Source organism: Taudactylus pleione, unplaced genomic scaffold, assembly GCF_031769625.1.
Source record: "Taudactylus pleione unplaced genomic scaffold, aTauple2 ptg000038l, whole genome shotgun sequence".
In the NCBI taxonomy this organism is placed as follows: Eukaryota; Metazoa; Chordata; class Amphibia; order Anura; family Myobatrachidae; genus Taudactylus; species Taudactylus pleione.
Genome location: NW_028284440.1, coordinates 10,245,761 through 10,264,962, shown reverse-complemented (window position 1 = coordinate 10,264,962; position 19,202 = coordinate 10,245,761). Strand labels below are relative to the sequence as shown.

At 39.1% G+C, this 19,202-nt stretch overlaps 1 protein-coding gene across 2 annotated transcripts in view; it reads left to right on the top strand.

Annotated features, from left to right (window-relative positions):
- The window catches only part of OSBPL8 (oxysterol binding protein like 8), a 210,935-nt gene that overhangs the window by 74,191 nt on the left and 117,542 nt on the right, over window positions 1-19,202 (top strand). For both annotated transcript variants that reach the window (XM_088452555.1, XM_088452553.1), the window contains exon 3: window positions 17,042-17,078. In XM_088452555.1, coding sequence (XP_088308681.1) covers window positions 17,042-17,078 — 37 coding nt within the window. The remainder of the gene's footprint in view (window positions 1-17,041; window positions 17,079-19,202) is intronic.

Genomic DNA, 19,202 nt, shown 5'->3' with positions numbered 1-19,202 from the left:
TTAATAGCTTTGTGTTGGCATGGTGAGGGATGAGGTAATGTGTCTTTGGTGTGGTTGTATTTGAAGAACGGGGAAGTGTTGGCTTTGAGTGGGTATGGTGGGATGGGAGGGTTGTATATGTCCAATTCATATTGTATAGTCGAGTCACAGTATTATGACCACCTCCTACATTTGACGTCGGCAACGTGTAGCCCATGAAATACGTCACCTGCCGTGCGCTGGCTTTGTGGGTATACACGGTGTGCGATAGGCCGTCTGCACACATCACTCATTGCTGTCATGGATAAAAGGGGCAATTTATCAGAGTTGCATAAAGGGATGATTATTGGCTTTAGGGCCAAGTGTGGCAGTATTTCTGAAAGAGCAGTTTGTGAACTGTTCGCATGCTGCTGTGGTGAAGGTGTATCGTGACTGGACAAATGGCACCATTGCGATTAACCGACATGGGAACTGTGGAGCACCACGTGCCATTGATGTGTGAGGTCAACATTGGCTGCGAAGGTGCGTGAGGGCCTACCGACACGCTACAGTGGAGCAGCTCACCGTCAAAATGAACAAGGGCGCCACCAGACATGTCTAAAACGACAGTTTGGGGCTCCGAAGCAAACGTATGGTCACTGCACCTATTGTGCATTGGCGAAAAAAGGCTTACATTTTCACGCCTGTATCGGAATTGGACCTCTGCTGATTGGCGAAGGGTTGCCTTCTCCGATGAGTCACTGTTTCTGCTTCATCGATCGGATGGAGGTTGACGAGAAGCGTCGGAGAACCAGCACCCTGCAACTGTTTCTGGAAGAATACAAGCTGGTGGTGGCAGTTTTATGGTCTGGGTAATGTTTTCATGGCATTCTCTGGACTCACTCATCCATGTGGAATGTACCCTCAACTGATTTGGTTATGAATCCACCCTTGTAGAACACGTACACCCTTACATGCTGATTGTCTTCCCTGAGGCGGATGGGATCTTCCAGCAAGACAATACGACATGTTACACTGCTAGATATGTCTGTCAGTGGTTAGATGAGCGTGACCAAGACTTCCAAGTACTTCGCCAGGCCCCCTAACTCCCCGCACTTGAACATCTGTGGGACCACCCCGATCGTTTTGTTCGCTCTGTAGATACTCCACTATGCACTCTCTAAAAGCTGTGGGTTGCACTGCAGTCAGCATGGCTCCAGATACCTGTGCCAACCTACCAGCACCTTATTGAGTCATTCCCAGCCCGCCTATCTGCTGTGTCTGCTGCACATGGTGGTTACCCTGTCTATTAGCTGGTGGTCATAATAATGTGACTCAACTGTGTGTATGTGTGTGTGATATATATATAATTTAGAATGCACTCACCATTTGCAGCGGTATCAAAAGTATTTAATGGTTACATACCACCAGTGTCAATATATAATTCCGACGTTTCGGTCATATTACAGACCTTTGTCAAGGCACAAGTGTATCAAGAAACCACAGCCATCTGAAATGGTCTATATACATCACCAAACCTTCTAAATAAATAGGAACACAAGCATGACTTACCAGGTGTGGACAATGTAATAATCACTAACTCCACATGTCTTAGTGGAACGCACGTCAGACAGGCCACGCCCATACTAAACAAAAGCGTCCAAGCCTCCTCATGAAACACCAATCCACCTCATCCCTGGTGTCCCATGTGATGCTTACCAATCCTAAGCGTTATTAGGTCATGCACCCACGATCGTGTCATTCCGCGATCATGGACATCCACCAACCATCACCTGCCGGACTCGGCTAAGAGGGCAGCAATGCGTTGTCGTCACGATCTCCATGAGCTATATCGTCTAGTGTTTGCCCTGCAGTGCCGGGCTCAATGTTGTTAACGACAGTGAGCATCCACACTGAACGATATCATTAATTATATCGTTCAGTGCCGGCACCCTCCCTCATTCCCGTACTTGCAGAACCTGACGATATAGTCAGGTTGCCCTGCAAGTACGGGCGATGAAAGATATCGTCAACGATCAGTGGGAGCGCGCATTGCTGGTCGTTGACTGTATACCCACTGAACGATATAGCGGACGATGAACGGTAATGATATCGTTAACATTCAAATCATCCAATTTACTGTCTAGTGGATACCCTCCTTAACATGTAACCTGGAGTACATGCTTATATTCATTACAATATTATCTACCTACAAAAGATTATATAATAAAATAACATAGCCAGTAAGCCCACACCAACACAAAAAACACTCATGAAAAACATAAAAAAAAACTTATAAGACAAAAAACAAGATCTATCAAAGGAATACAGTAAATAGGATCTGTTCATTCGGGCCCTTTGGGGCCACAGTGTCAAGATCAAAAATCCATCTGGCCTCTATGTTTTAAGGCCAATTCTCGACCCCCACCCCGTAATAGTGGGGGATGCCAACCAATGACCCTACATTTAAGTACTGCAAGTGAGTGTCCTTTCTGGAGATAATGATTGGCCACTGGCTTATTTGTCACGCCTGTGGCCAAAGTGGTGGTATGTAACCATTACTATTTATACTGCTGCAAATATAGCTATATATTATACGTGTGTATGTGTGTGTATGTATGTATGTATATGTGTATATATATATATATATATATATATATATATATATAATATATATAATTAGTGTGTACATATATATACAATTTTTTTTGTCAGGTTTATCGAATATAACAAATTTTATCATTACAATAAGGTTATTTGACAGTTATATTTTACATTTTGAAATTTGTGTCATGTATGTGAATGCTACTCTTCAGTGTGTCACAGCAGAAAAAAGTTTGAGAACCACTGGTGGTATAATCATACGGTACATGCAAGTATGCATGATCCCAACTATAATAAGTTTGTAAACAGCTTGCAGACCTTTGACTTCTTCAGATAGTTCTACAGGCCTGCATTACTATATGATTTGGTATTTGGTAAGGTTTCCTGGCTAGATGACATAATCAGTGACTGGTGTTACTCATTTAAATTCCTTTCAGTTTAAAACCGTTATTTAACTGATGGACTTTGCCCATGTTTTGTTATGGGATGTTACTGGCTGTTACAGCAGTGACATGGTTAATATCATGATCAGATGTATCTGTGTTGTTTTTCACCCTGCAAAACAGCTGTCAAGTAAAAATCATTACATTTTCCATTTCCGAGTGGTTTCCTGTTGAGCGTTTCCTTTTGCTATTTTTTTTTTTTTTGTAATCCTGAGGGGAAGTTGTCATTTTCTCAAATTAGATGAGACAGCGCGTATTACTACAGAAATGCTTATTGCTTGCTCTGGAGTTTTAGGCTTTTGTTTTAACTCTTACCCAGCTGTTCAGTTCAATCCTCTTTTATAATTTAATTGTATATTCCTGACTAACATACCCAATTAGCACTATAAATATAAACATATGGCCTCTGATCTGGTGTCTTGATTGTTGTGTTTTTTTTTTGCTAGTGCCACTTTCTGTTGTTTCAAAACAACATATGCTAGACAAAGCTATTGACCTATTTGGTATATTTTAATTGAATATACAGAGAATAGTTACTATCTGAGAGTTCTGTTTGGAGGAAAAGAAAATATTGGTTTCCTCATAGCCTAATATTTTTCTTGTGTTTGATGGCATACTATCAGTCAGGATTGTGATGCAACAGCAGCTCTTGTAGCCAGTGAGGAGCCTGCAAATGCCATGTTTTTGTAAAAGGCAAGACAAATTTATAGGTTGGGGGATCCGAAAAGGATTCCCTGAAACCATATGTTTGACAGATGTGTGACTAGGAAATACTTGTTACCCCTTGAGGTGCATACACACGTAACAATTTTTTTGAACGATTTAACTATAACAACGTCGTTATTGGTCAATCGTTGAAAAATCGTTCAGTTTCTGAGTTAACAATGAACGATTATCGTTGATGCACGTTCCCGTTTGTAGTTCATTCTGACTAACCAATTGAACGATTTTCATTAAGGGAAGTTACAAAAATCGTTTGTAGTTCAAAAAATCGTTCATTACACTTTAAAAAATCTGACCGATAATCTGACAGAAAATCGTTGGTAACAAAATCATTGTGTGTGTATGCAGCTTAAAGGTTAAAGTGCACCAGTGATGTGTCTGATGTGCTATATATGAACAAAATCACCTATTCGAGCAGTCATTTGGATGGCCAGTATTGGGTGGCTGTGGATCAGAATCACCCAAGCAATGCAGCAGTTCCATGATTGTGATCGAACAGTAGTTTAAGTAATTGGTCAACTGCAGTAATCTGATCCTCTTCATTCAATCAAAGTTCATAAAGGTCAGAATTGTCCAGTTTTGGCCATGCTTGTGTGCTGGAGTTTTTAAACCTTATTTAATCTCAAATGCTTCTCTGTAGTTGTACGTACTTAATTTAGGATAAAGAATCAACTAATTTGTTAAAAACATGAAGGGCCTAATTTAATACCGTTCATATGTCTTGTGAGTACATTTTTGGTCACAATCAAATTTTTTTAAAATAGGGGATTCACTGCAGGCTGAGCTACTAGCTCCGGGGCTGCTTTGTGAAAATCTGCAGAGCCAGGTAAGTGGTACTCTAATTTATAGAAGCAACTACAACCATTTATTTCTGAGATCACAATACTAAAGTAACAAATCCTGGCCATATATTGTTTTTTTTTTATTACAAATATTAGCGTTTTTGCTGCAGCTTGGCTCACATGGATGTCTGTTATGGTGTAAATCTTGGACAGATTCAATCTCTTTCGAGATGGCATTATTGTAATAAACAATACACTGATAAACAAGAATCCAGTTTTTCTATTTATTTTTTTTTAATGCGAACCACAAAATACAATTCACGGGGAAATTAATATCAGTCCAGTCTAAGTTCACTTAGTCAAACAAATCTTCCAAATCCGTGGCTACTTAACCGACAGTAACACTGAAAGGTTGCAAGTAACATAACAAACGACTGATATGTAGTATTTGTCTTGGTGCGCCATCTTCTTGACATGTATACTATAAAGTCATGAGCCAAGATAAGCTGCCTGATTAGTGCTTAATATATAGTTGGATTTTCCTGTGGAAAAGACCTTGAAATATATCCATTTTTTGCCCCCCAAAATGATCGGAGTTAATTTGATACCCCCCTATGTGGTATATTATAGAACCACATAGAACTACAATTTTATGTTACTATTTATTTATATTATTTGGAATACTTTATGCGGTATTTCTGTTTTTCCCTTCAACTTTGTGTAATGTAGGAATGCGCCATTTGTGTACTTTACCATGATAGTTATATAGGCAGAGTTGGGTATATATGGTAAGATTGGAGGGTACGTGCGCTCCTTGGTGGTTTGTGTGTTTTGGTGGGGAGAGGGAGGAGGTTGGGGGGAGCAGATGGCTGTGTGTTGTGGTGGTAGAACAGAAATACTGGAGGTTGGATGGATGGTGGAAGAAACAAATACGTTTATTTGTATCTGTGTGTGCACATAGAGGGTAGTAGTTGCTCAGTAGGAGGCACAGTGCTCCTGGAAGATAAATGTCTCTTAGATGGTTCGTGGCAGCACATACTGCCCAGTTGTTGGTGATTTGGTGTGACGGGGCGTATCCACAGTGTGGGGAGTAGGGTCAACCCTTTCAGGGGGCTCATTGACATACGGTCCTGACTACTTCATGCTTCCCTGCTGGATCCATGGTCAACAGACTTCTGAACTGGGATGCCCTGTTTGAGGTGATCCGGGGTGCTCCCACACTGCGGCGTCCCACACTGGTGAGGAGAATGGGTACTGACATACCGGTAGGTGCCCAGGTCCGTTGGTGTGGGATCAGTTCTTCTCAAAGTCCAGTATGATGCCGCGGTGGGGGACGTGCACTGTTTCAGTGGCTCACGTCCGTGGATGCAGTGCAGGTGAAACCTGTGCTGCGTGCGGTGGTGTGATGAGCGCGTGCAGCTCTGTCGTTTGGCAGAGGCTGCGGCTGGTGTGAGTGGGGACCATCTTCTTTTTTTTTTTTTTTTTTTTTTTACTTTACCAACAATTTTACCTTTTAACAACGGCAGGCGTTCAGGAGCCAGCAGAGACCTGCCAGAGAAAAACAAGCATCTTTAAAAATTTATTTTTTTGGCAATTTAGAAAACCTATAACCAGGTACTTTGGCCTACATTTAGTTTTTTACTTTGTTTTATGAGCTATACATTTTATGCTCTTGATATCCCCTGGGCAGACTTTCTTCATACATTCGCAGCCCTCGGAGTTGAGCAACTAGACTGCACTATGCTCTTCCCCCCGCCCTGCTCTTCCAGGTGAATGGTGTTCGGGGGGGGGGGGTATATTAAGGAATGCAAAAAATATCTCCTCATAGAGAAGCTGGCAATACTTTGTTTTGTGTTTTTTTTTTTTTTTTTTTTCAATATTCAATTTTTATTAATTTTCAAAGAGAAATTTTGGACATATATAATAAAAACATACAGAAAATACACAATAACAATAGAAATAAAATAAACAATAATAACTAACAGAGAAAAAATAAATAAATAAAAGTAAAAATTGGGGAAAAAATTAAATTACATAAACAACTGACTCCACTTAGAAAGGTACATACAGTATAATTATATCTTTGACTCCGTATAGCTTCTTAAATACAGATACCAAAAATATAGCACTGATATGAGGAACATACATTCACTTAGTCGTGATCTCTTCCTTATCCAATAACTTTTCCATACTCAGCTCGATACTCAATATTACCATATAACCTTATTGTAAATTATATCAAATAAAATCTAGAAAATATTATTATATTGTTTAATTCACACAGTCATCCTGTCCACCTTTATGATTTCTGTATTCGGTCCATACAAACTAGCGGACCAAGGGGTTAGAGATTGATGACGAGTATTTGGCCCCTGCCGTTTCGAATTCGTAATGGGCCTGAATTTTATTTTCAATAGCTTGTATATTGGGAATAATATTAGATTTCCACTGCTGAGCTATTAGTAATTTTGTAGAGATTAATATATGTCCCAAAACATAACGATCACTTTTGGATATGGGACCCCGATATATATGGAACATAGCTATTAAAGGATCCGGATCTATAGAAATCTTCAAAACCCGGGTTATGAGATTAAATACTTGGTTCCAAAGTGATTGAACCATGGGACATGTCCAGAACATGTGTGGTAGTGTACCCACCATCCCACAATGTCTCCAACAGAGATTGGAAACCGAAGGCCAAATCTTATGAAGTTTCTCTGGGGTTAGGTACCATCTATGTAGCAATTTATAGTACTGTTCTACATGAGAAACACATTTTGAGGAGAGTGCAAAACAGTTACGGAAAACTAACTGCCAATCTTCTTCAGTCAAAGAGCATGACAGATCTGATTCCCATTTAATCAGGGAGGAAAATTTAGAGGGTTTTATGGAATCAGTTATAAGAGAGTAGTACCAGGTTATGCCACCCTTAGATGTAATTGTATCCATCCTTTTCTTTAAATATTGAGGTATTTTACTAATATGGTGAGGGGCATTAATTACATTATATAACCAGTGACGTAACTGTAAAAATTTAAAGAAATCTTTTGTCGGAATAGATAACTTCTCACAAATCTGAGCAAAGGAGTTCAACTTGTCTTCAGTAGTTACATCACCAAGGGAAAGTGCCCCCCTTTCTATCCAATTATCAAAACACAAATTCGGAATAAGGGTCGCAATTCCCCTAAGGGAGAGGTTAGTAGTGGGAAGAGAAAAGTCATTCAGTCTAGAGACTACTTCGAGCCAAGCCTTCCTAGTGGACATGATAGCTGTTAAATACTTTGGACTGTTGATATTACTGGATTGAGGCAGCCATAGCATATCAGTCAAAGGTAGTGGGAGTATTGCGTCCCCCTCTAACATAACCCATATTTTTGGCTTGTCAAATTCGAACCAATCTCCAATTTGGCTCATTAAACATGCTAATTGATATATTTGCAAATTTGGAAATGCCAATCCCCCATTCTGTTTTGGTAAGCATAAAATATTCCTAGCTATTCTAGGCTTCTTACTATTCCAGACATATGTAATAAACAGTTTATGAAATTTATCCAATACATATCTTGGAACCAGCACCGGAATTGTTCTAAAAAGATACATCAGCTTGGGAAGAAGCATCATTTTTAATACAGCAATTCTTCCCAGCCAAGAAACCTCCTGCAGCATCCAATCTTTCAGTAATAAAGATAGCGTGTTCAATAAAGGAAGGTAATTCCTGGATATTATATTAGAAATATGGGGTGTAATTTGGATCCCTAAGCATTTAAGGCTCCTAGTTTTCCAAACATATGAGTAAGATGCCTTGAGCGAGACAATGTTTTTTTTTTTAACTCAAGTAATTTTTATTGAGTAAAGATTTTTCAATACAGATCATATATATGTCAATATAGATATAGACATTATATAGTACATGAGTAACACAGAAATAACAATAAAAGAAACTGAAATCAAATCAAATGATATAAAAATAAAATAATAAAATAAAAAGAAGCATATACATATAAAAGGATACAGAATAAGAATAATAATACATGTATGTATTTTTATGTTGGAACATCAACATTACTGGTCGTAGTCGGTTTTAACACATGAGTATCATAGAAATCTGACCAAGGATGCCATTGCATCAAGGGGGATGAGGTTAAATTAGAATATTTAAACCCAAATGTTTCCATTTCGAAGCTTCTCTGGATGAGATTATTGCCGAAAGAGGAGGAGGATCAGATCTCTTCCAAAATTGAGCCAAAGTTGCTCTTGTAGTTATAAAGATATGACCAATAACATATATTTGTTTTCTTTTTGTACTGAAGGGGGGAAATAATGTAGTAGAGCTACTTCAGGCATCTGTGGGAGAACTACCCCTGTAACCTGGGTAATTAACCGGAATACCTCTGACCACAGAGAGAGAATCACTGGACAGAACCAAAATATATGTAGAAGGGAGCCTACGCAACCACATGTCCTCCAGCTAAATTTAGAGGAATCAGGCCAGATAATGTTATTTAGTTGGAGTATAATATAAGCCATGTATTAGTTAAAATAGCATTTCAGAATGATTTAAACACTTAGACATTTTAAAGATATTATTGAATAAATTAGACCAATTTTCCTCTGTTAAAGAGATATTAAGATCAGATTCCCATCTGGTTTGAATAGAAAGTTTACTGTCCTCTGAAGGTGATAATAGTGTATTGTACCACATGGTGATACCCCCCCTGTGGCCAGCAGTGGAAAGTTTAGAAAGTATGTATGGTGGAGGAGAAGGGAGTGGTAAGGGAGAATTAGAGAGTATCCAATGTCTTACCTGTAAAAATTTTAAAAAATCGTTCTTAGGTATATTATACTGATCTCGGAGTTGTTGAAATGAACTGAGTTGTTGTTCTGTGTATAGGTGTTTAATTGTTAAAATACCATAGTCAAACCAATTAGCTAAAGAGAGGTCAGGAATTAACTTTGAAAGAGCCAAAGTGGACATGCTAGAAGAAGGGAGTGAGAAATCACCATGTGCCCCTATCAATTTATCCCAAACTTTAAGAGTGTCAGAAACACTTCTGGAATCTGATAGCTGGGAGGGTCTATCAACCGGTTTAAGCCAGATAGCATCTCTCAGAGGGAAACTGGCACAAATAGAAGCTTCGATGTCTACCCACGGTTTAGGTGGCAAGGGTGACAGACAATCTTTCATTTGATCTAGGAGGCAGGCATATTGATAAATTAAAGGTTGGGAGCTGCCAGGCCTTCTTTGGCCTTGGATTTACACATTTTTGTTCGTGCCATATGAGGGCGTTTGCCCTTCCAAACAAACAGGGAAAATACTGAGAGAAATTTATTCAGAGGACTAATTGGGACTAAAAATGGAATGGCTCTAAATAGGTAGAGGATTTTGGGCAGTAGCATAATTTTTACAGAAGAGAGGCGTCCCATCCAGGAAATGTCATAATTTACCCACATTTTAGTGAGTGCTAAGAATTGTTCTAGAAGAGGGTGATAATTATATGCTATAGCATCTTTTAGTTAGAGGGATTTTAATGCCCAGGTACGTAAGGCTTGAAGACTGCCAAGCGTAAGGATATTTATTCTGGAGTTTACATAGAGCAGAGTGGTCAATATTGTATGCTAATGCTTTAGTTTTGGTGGTATTTAATTTATAGTATGAGACCGCTGAGTACTCTTGAAGGAGAGCATGGAGGGCTGGCAAATAATTTTCCGGGGTTATAACAAATAAAATTACGTCGTCAGCGAAAAGACATATCTTATGCTGAGTGGCACCAACAGAGAAACCGGTAAAATTAGGGGAAGTTCTAATTTTTTCAGCTAATGGTTCCATCGCTAGGGCGAATATAAGGGGTGAGAGGGGGCATCCCTGTCTAGTTCCGTTAGTGATATTAAAGCTATTAGAGAGGAATCCGTTGCTAAATACACGAGCTGAGGGGGCAGAATATAAAGTTAAAATAGCTTTTAAGAACAAACCAGAAAAGCCAAACCTAGCAAGGACATGAGACATGAAGAACCAATGTAGCCGGTCAAAAGCTTTCTCTGCTTCCAGAGAAAGCAAAACCATAGGCACAAAGCAATTCGCATGGGCATTCAGAAGGGAAAAAACTCTTCTGGTATTATCAGGGGCTTGTCTCCCCATGGTAAAACCGACTTGATCATGGGATATCAAGTCAGGTAGAATAGGGTTTAATCTGTTGTCGATTATTTTCGCATATAGTTTAACGTCTGTATTTAGTAGGGCTATTGGTCTATAGTTTTGACAAAGTTTCGGATCCTCGCCAGGCTTTAGTATGGTAATTATTTGTGCTTCTAGCATTTCCTTAGGGAATATGTTGTGTGAAACATCGTTATAAAGGATAGTTAGAATAGGGATTAGGTTGCTCTTAAAGTGTACATAGAAACTATTTATAAACCCATCTGGGCCTGGAGCTTTATCTTTTTTGAGGGATTTAATGGCGCATTCTATTTCACTTTCGCTCCAAGGGGAGCACAAGGCTTCAGAGTCTATAGAGGACAGACGAGGAAGTTTAATAGAGTCTAGAAAAGAATTAATTAGGTTTTCAGAAGGCTGAGGGATAGAGGAGTCTTGGTTGAGGTTATAAAGCTTTTCGTAATAGGAGGCAAATTGTTGGGCAATATCTTTAGGGTTACTAGTTACAGATCTGTTAGGACCGGATATAGATTTGATTCTATTGATAGCATTTTTTCCCCTAAGCTTACACGCAAGAAGTCTATTAGCTCTGTTACCAAGGGAATAATATTTTTGGTTTAGTTTAGTAATGGCACGTTGTACCTGGGAGAGATGTAAGTTATTGAATTTCTTCCGGGCAGCAAGGTGCCGAAGAGTCTTGTGGTTGTTGTTTATGCTGCTTTTCCAATTTCAACAGGTCAGACTGATACGTAAGGTAAACCTCCTGGTTAGTTTTCCGGATCTTAGCTGCAGCTTGTATAGCAGCCCCTCTCATAACTGCTTTAAGAGCACACCATTGGTTTGTTACTGAAGTATCATTAGGTAAATTTAGTTCAATATAAGAAGTCAGCGCATCTTGTAAAATGTGTGAGCCCTCAGTATCTAGTAAAATATATTCCTGTAAACGCCAGGGTCTAAAACAGTGTGTTTTAGGAAAGGGAGACCAGGACCAGGTCAGGGGAGCGTGATCAGACCATGTAATTGGCAAAATGTTAATCTGTGATGAGACATTGAAGGGACCATTTATCAATTAGAAGCAAATCTATTCTAGAATAGGATTTATGTACTGCAGAGTAAAAAGTGTAGTCGCGCGTACCTTGATTTTTAATCCGCCATGTATCATACAGATCGAACTCTGCAAGAAAATGTGAAAAAGAGGAGGCAAGAGAACGGGATGTATTAAGTGATTGTTTATCTAAGGAGGACGATTTGTCAAGTTTAGGATCTGGTGCAAGATTAAAGTCTCCCATTATAAATAAGGCTCCCTTTTTAACTTCCTGCAATTTAAGCAAAAATGTTTTAAGAAAACGAGGTTGTCTGGAATTAGGGACATAGACAGAGACTAGTGTTACATATTTAGGTCCTATCTTTCCAACCAAGATAATATATCTCCCATTACAATCCGTCCACTTATGCTCCAGCCTAAATGGACAAGTTTTACTTAAATGAATAGCTACCCCATTTATTTTAAACGGGCCACAGAAAGTGTAACAAAGCGGATATGTATTATTAGTAAACTGCGAGGGAGAGTGCAATGGGAAATGAGATTCTTGTATTGCCACCACATCAGCCTTCTGATTAGCAAAATATTTTAAAGCAACTCTTCTCTTACGAGGGGAATTGAGACCTTTTACATTCATACTTAGAAAATTAATCATAGGGATAAGGCATGAGGCGCGGTATGGGACAACTAGACATAACTGTGCAAGACATTATATATAGCAGAGAATATGCATAAACATACCAGTATACTGAAAATAATAAAGACAAATAACTAAAAACACAAAAAGAAAATTTAAAAATGAATGAAACCGAGTAATAAAGAGATAAACAGAAATAGCATCCATAAAGGAGCTAAAGCTTCTGTCACTAAATTATTGTGGCAGAAAGATTATATTTGTTGGGGAATGGGCCTAGCCACAAAGAAAAAAAGGCAAACCCACATAGCACCGCAACATATAAAACAGAATATAAAACAAGAACAATTCCTTCAATATATAGGTTAGGCATGTATTACCTGGCGGAATCCTGTATATAGAAGCCAACAGCTAATTACACAACAATTTCTACTATTACTACATCTGAAAAACTGTCTCCAGTTACATATCGGCAAACTGACTTTAGTAGTGCATTGGTAATAAAGACAAAAAAACAAACAAATAAACAAGTTACTTGTTATATAGAAAAGAAGAGTATAACAAAATGAAAGTCAACTTTACTGTTGTCCGATACAATTAAGGGCCAGATGTATCAAGTAGAGGATCATTCAAACAGATCACTTCTGAGTAGAGGACCACTCTTGAGGGATAGGCTGAGGAGGCAGATTAGAAGAGCTGTTAATGGCAGTGCCCCACTCCTGGAGAACAGCAGGCCCATTATTCGGGGAATGTATAACGGTATATTTGCCATCTTTGGACACTATCTGCTTAGTAGGAAACCCCCATCTATATTGTATATTTCCTTTGCGTAGAGCCGCTGTTATTGGATGAAAAAAGAGTCTTCTAGCAAGTGTTGCTGGGGAGATGTCAGGAAACAACTGGAGATTGTCCAAACATTCGGCCGTAGAGGGCAGAGCAGCTCTAACAATGCGTTCTTTATTATGGAAAAAATGCACCCTGAGAAGAGTATCTTTGGGAGAGTGAGTCGGAGCCTGTTTTGATTTTGGTAGTCTGTGAATCCTGTCCAACAGGAGATCTGAAGGGGGGGAGGCAGAGGGGAGCAATTTCTGGAAGAGGTCCGTTGCGTTGTTATATAGTTCAGCATTCGTGACAGAGTCTGGAATGCTTCTTATTTTTATGTTGTTGCGTCTTGAATGGTCTTCTAGATCTGTCACTTTATCATGCAAAGCATTTAGGTCCTCTTGGAGGAGGTCGTGAGCTGAGATTAGATCATTATGCGAAGCGACAAGCTCTTCCATTTTGGTTTCCAAATGGTCATTTCGATCTCCAACCTCATGGATATCAGCCCTTAATGCTTGTATATTTGATTTTAATTCTGAAGTTATGTCCATCTGGAATGAATTAAGCATAGTATGGATTGATCTTAGAGTTACAGGACCGTCTAGAACAGTGTTGGATAACCTTGACACTCCAGCTGTTATGGAACTACATAACCCAGCATGCACTGCTACAGTTTTGCTATTAGGGCATGCTAAAACTGTGGCAGGGCATGCTGGGATATATAGTTCCACAACAGCTGGAGTGTCAAGGTTAGCCAACACTAGTCTAGAACATCTATATCCTCTGAAGAAGGTGGTATAGGGCTGGTCGCACGTTTAGTTGAGCTCTGGGCAGTGTCATCAGTCCTAGGAGATGATTGATGAGGATGATTTTTAGTAGGATTAGAGGAGGTTCCAAAGAAATGTACAGGAGGAGCCGATTTGGTGGTTTTAATTTTTGTCGGAGCCATGAGGGGACAAACCCAGTCAGAGGAACAGCACTTATATCAAGGATTCACAGATGCGTAGGCAAACAGGATTCAGATAATAATTATATTGAAATATAAGGAATCATTCAGCTATCATAACATTATGAAGAGGGGTAGGGGGATTACCTCGTTCAGGTATAGCAAATACAAATGGTGCACATCAGCTCACATAATTAATAGAGGAGAACCAGATGATCACTGGAGGCAGTGCTGCTTCAGGAATAAAGATCGCAATAGAGAAATGTTGGAGTAGGATCGTAACTGTGAAATATGGGCACAAATACATCAACAGTGATTCAGATTGCTCCAAAGCTCTTCTCTGCTGTATTATGTAGGCCAGTGAAGGAAATAGAAACCCCGTACCAGCCGACAGGTCTCACGTTCCAGCACATATAGCCATGGAGGAGACAACAGTAGAAAGGGAATGGAGTCAATGTGTTTTTTTTTTTTTTTTTAAATCTTTTATTTAACAACTTCATTTATAGAACTCTACAATCTTTTATATCTATATATGATTACATTAATAAAAGAATGTTTGTTCTGATTTTTATTTCTTACCTAGTCATTGTTTAATTTATGCTCATAGCCGTTAAAGCTTCATGCGTTAATGTTAATAACTTGAGTGTAATGGCTTAACTGCAAGAAAAGTTGATCATTTAACAGTTATTCCATCCAGCCTCCTATAGATCATTTCAAGTGTCTTTTTTTTTTTTTTTTTATTTAAAAGAAAGATGTAAATGTCAAATTAAGGTTTTACATTTTGAAGGTGCTAGAAATTAATTAAGGTTTGCTTCTGAAGATTGATATGTTCGACTGTTTTCAGAAATTCAATATTATTGCTTGTGGATGGTGGTTTGTTTCTATTTTTTAATATTTTTATTAAATATACTGAAAATTTTGATAAACTTTATATTTCAATAAAGTTTATATTCTTCCCAAATGTTAAAGTATAATATTTTAAACCTCTGTGAATTGAGGATGTTTTGGATTATGCACTTACATTGTTCCTCAGCCATCTATTGAAAAACAGATTTGTCTGCATTTATTTTATATTTATGCTGCAAATTCTTTGGTGTGTGTGTATAATTCCTTAATGACCAGGTACTATGACTGCACGCATAATTTTGTGACTCCTTTCTTTTGACAGTGTTTTTAAGTAATTTATTTTTTGTCTGCATTTTTTTCTATAGTATAGGCAATATTATAATAGGTAGATGTAATGGTGTGTGAGTATGTAAATAGTTTTTATCATAATGCCATAACTTAAGTGCACAATAAATTAGTGATTTATGGCCACTGTACGGTAATGTGTGCAGCCCAAAATTGTGGCTGCACATCACTGACACTTGAGTTTCTCCCTTAAGCTTGGGTACACACTGAGACGACCGGCAATCGTGCCGATAACCAGGGACACATGTTTGCTGCTATACACTACAGCGATTGAGTGACAGAATGATCACTCGTTCCGTTCTTCATTAAAATACATTAGGTCACATGTGAAAGTTAGGATTGATGTGCAGCACGTCAAACCTGACGACGTTGCTAGCGACCCCGGGCACCCGTTGAGCATACACACTGAGCGAAGTAGGCGATTTGTTGTTACGAAATGGCAAATCTGATACAAATCATTCCAGTGTGTACCCAGCTTATGTTTCAAAATTAAATGATCTTAGCAATTTGACTCATTTATTGGGCAGTTTACTTTGACTTCTATTTGGTTCTATATTTTAGATGAATAATATGAAACGGTGCCTGCTGTTGCTCTAGTGCTTGCCCCAATACTAGGGGTACAGCACAACATTCTGCTATTGGTCTAGTGCTCGCCACAATACTAGGGGTACAGCGCAACATTCTGCTATTGGTCTAGTGCTCTCCACAATACTAGGGGTACAGCGCAACATTCTGCTATTGGTCTAGTGCTCACCACAATACTAGGGGTACAGCGCAACATTCTGCTATTGATCTAGTGCTCACCACAATACTAGGGGTACAGCACAACATTCTGCTATTGATCTAGTGCTCACCACAATACTAGGGGTACAGCGCAACATTCTGCTATTGGTCTAGTGCTCTCCACAATACTAGGGGTACAGGGCAACATTCTGCTATTGGTCTAGTGCTCTCCACAATACTAGGGGTACAGCGCAACATTCTGCTATTGATCTAGAGCTCACCACAATACTTGACTTTGACACAAACATTTTAAAATGGGATCTTTCGGTTTGGTCCTGGCAACTGTCTGATTTACTACATTGTACATTCCAAATCCTGAAACCTTGGAGAACAGAGAACTGCTATTAAATGGGGGGGTTCTGTACTCTGCGTGTGGCAAACAAATCTATGAAGTGGTTTAAATTACTAATGGTCTCTGCACTTAAATTAACACTAAACAAGTTGATAACATAATTAAATATTAGCTGTTTTCTGTAATGAATTCACTAAGTTTCAATCAATCCAGGAAGCGTTTCAAATTCTAATGTCCCCTTAGAAAATGAGTCAGGATAGGTCATTAGAATGAGCACTTCTTGTACTATGGTACACTAGGAGTGGCTTGCTTTTTCCTTGACCTGTCAAAATGAAAAAAAATATGCCTTCTAGTTGAGGCTGCTTCCATTAGTGGAAATGCTTTTTCAACCTTTCTGGCAATAAAGACCTTTTGGATAAGCATAGCTCATTGATCTTTACATTTTAACTTGCATTGCCTTAGGCATTAACCTATAAATGCGTGTGATGTGCACAGATTAATGTACATGTTAAGTTTAACATAGCACAGCAGCGTGCTTTTTGTATGTGTGAGCTGAAGGTAACACTGTGTATTCTCTCTCCCTTGTTCTTTCCTCTCGATGCTGCTACATTTACCATCACCTCATCTTGCTCACCCTTCCCACTGGATTTCCACTCTGATTCGTAAACAGCATCATTGTGAGATCAAAGACCACCAAGGACCACCACGTAAGTGTCTAGAAAAAAAAGTATTTGTTTTTGGGCATTCTGTATCAGAATTGTATTTATGGATTTATGAATCACATGAACACAGCACAAACCTGAGGCCTAATTGTCACTGTGTTTGCACTGGTGTAAGTTGTAGGAGTAGACTAAACAGTGTCTCGCACCTGCCAATATTTATAATTCTAGTCTGGCACTATTCCAAACTTCCATTAAAAAAATTATATATACATAATATATGCGTGTATTCATATACAAGTAGTTTCTACTTTTAGTTGTACAATTGAGATCTGAAGACTCTACACCTGTGTCTGGTCTCGCAGGCGCAACCATGTCTGTATCCTTAATAAAGCCATTTTTTAAGAATGTTTAGTATAACTTTTTGTTTACCAAGTATGCAATGATGGCTTTTTCTAGGCTTATAATTCAACCTGTGATTTTCTTTTATGGGTAACTTTATATGTAACCCAAATATTTGCAGTGACTTAATTTATTTTATACTCAACCAATATGTAGGTGTAAATGGTGAGCAGCATATTGTATATACTGATATTGTTTTGGCCGAACTGAAGAGATTTTTCTTTCCTGTCCATATTTAATTTTCCTTAAGAATGTGTTTTAAAGTGATAATCCAATACTTTTTGTAGTTAAATCACACTCTCAGTACTTCAAGAAAAGATGATGCTTTGTGCACCATAAATAGGTGACAAGTTAGACCATTTAGATTAAAAAATGACTAAAGTATGAGAAGTAAATCACTAATTGCAGCTATTCCAGGCAGTACATGTTGTACAATTGTACAATTCCTATTGCACTATTGTGCCTTTGCTGTGCTTTGAATTTAGCTAAATCTTTTTTTTTTTTTTTTTTGTTCTTGTTTTAATACATTCAAAGGTTTTTGATATTTTCCTCAGTTTGGAACACATATAATTCTGTCTTAGTGACTGCTAAAGCATTATTTGAGGCATAATTGCACTTAGGGTACTAAACAGTAATGCTGGGCATACACTGCCAGATAAAATGTCTGTCAGACCGACAGACATTTTATCTGGCTGCCTGCCAGCCGCAGATGTCGCCGGCATACACTGTGAGAGAAATCTCAGTGTATAGCCCGACATCCGCGCTCCGCCCCCGGGGGAGGAGACATTTCCCTGTTCCTTCCGCAGGAAGGAACACAGGAAATGTCTGTCTGTCGGCCGCGCTGGGCATACACTGCCCGATGCGGCCGACAGTTTCCCGGGTAAATATCGCATCGGACAGGCATGCTGGACAATCCAGACAATATTTAACCCTCGGTCGCCCACATACACGCTGCAATTATCGCGGCGATCCGCCGATATCGGGCGGATCGTCCCGATAATTGCAGAGTGTATGGCCAGCATAAGGGTTGACTTACTGACAGCAGTTAGGGATGGCTACACTGTAGACAAGCGCGGTTCTTTGCCTCCCACATAATCCTCTTCCCACAGCTATAAAGCATGGAAAAATGTCTGAAATAAGAGGGAAATTATGTGGTAGAGCAGAGGAGTGCCATTACGCCAAGGACAGGGTTTTGCAGAAGATCTACTGGCATACCATCTCAGTTAATCTGCTGTGCCCAGTGAGTTAAAATGTCTGCATAACCTGCCTGACACCTCTCCCACTGTAAAACATAATGTGCATGCATGCCCAGCTGCTATTAACCATGGAATGAAGAAGGCACGCTGGAGACTCTGCTAGTCACAGTAAGGTTAGGTACACATTAAAACGACTTATAAAAGATGCAATGGTCGTTCCAATTTTCCTTCATCCCAGAGCACACAATAGAGTATACACTATGCAAAATTGCAAATGACAACTTAATATATCATGTCGGAGCATCAGATGTGAAGATAGTCTACACACTATGCGATGTGATCTATATGTCATTCCAATTTGCCTGAAAACTACATATAGCCTAATACGTACCCAGCCTTATGCTGCCCATCCACTAGCAGACCATAGAAACGACAGCACGATTACGACATTGTAAACGTGCAGTCGTTTCTATGTATGTGATAAGCCTACACTGAACGAGCAGTCGTTCAGTGAAGGCTCATCAATCATCTGGCAACATGCTGAACCTGACGTTATCGTCAGATTGACCAGCAT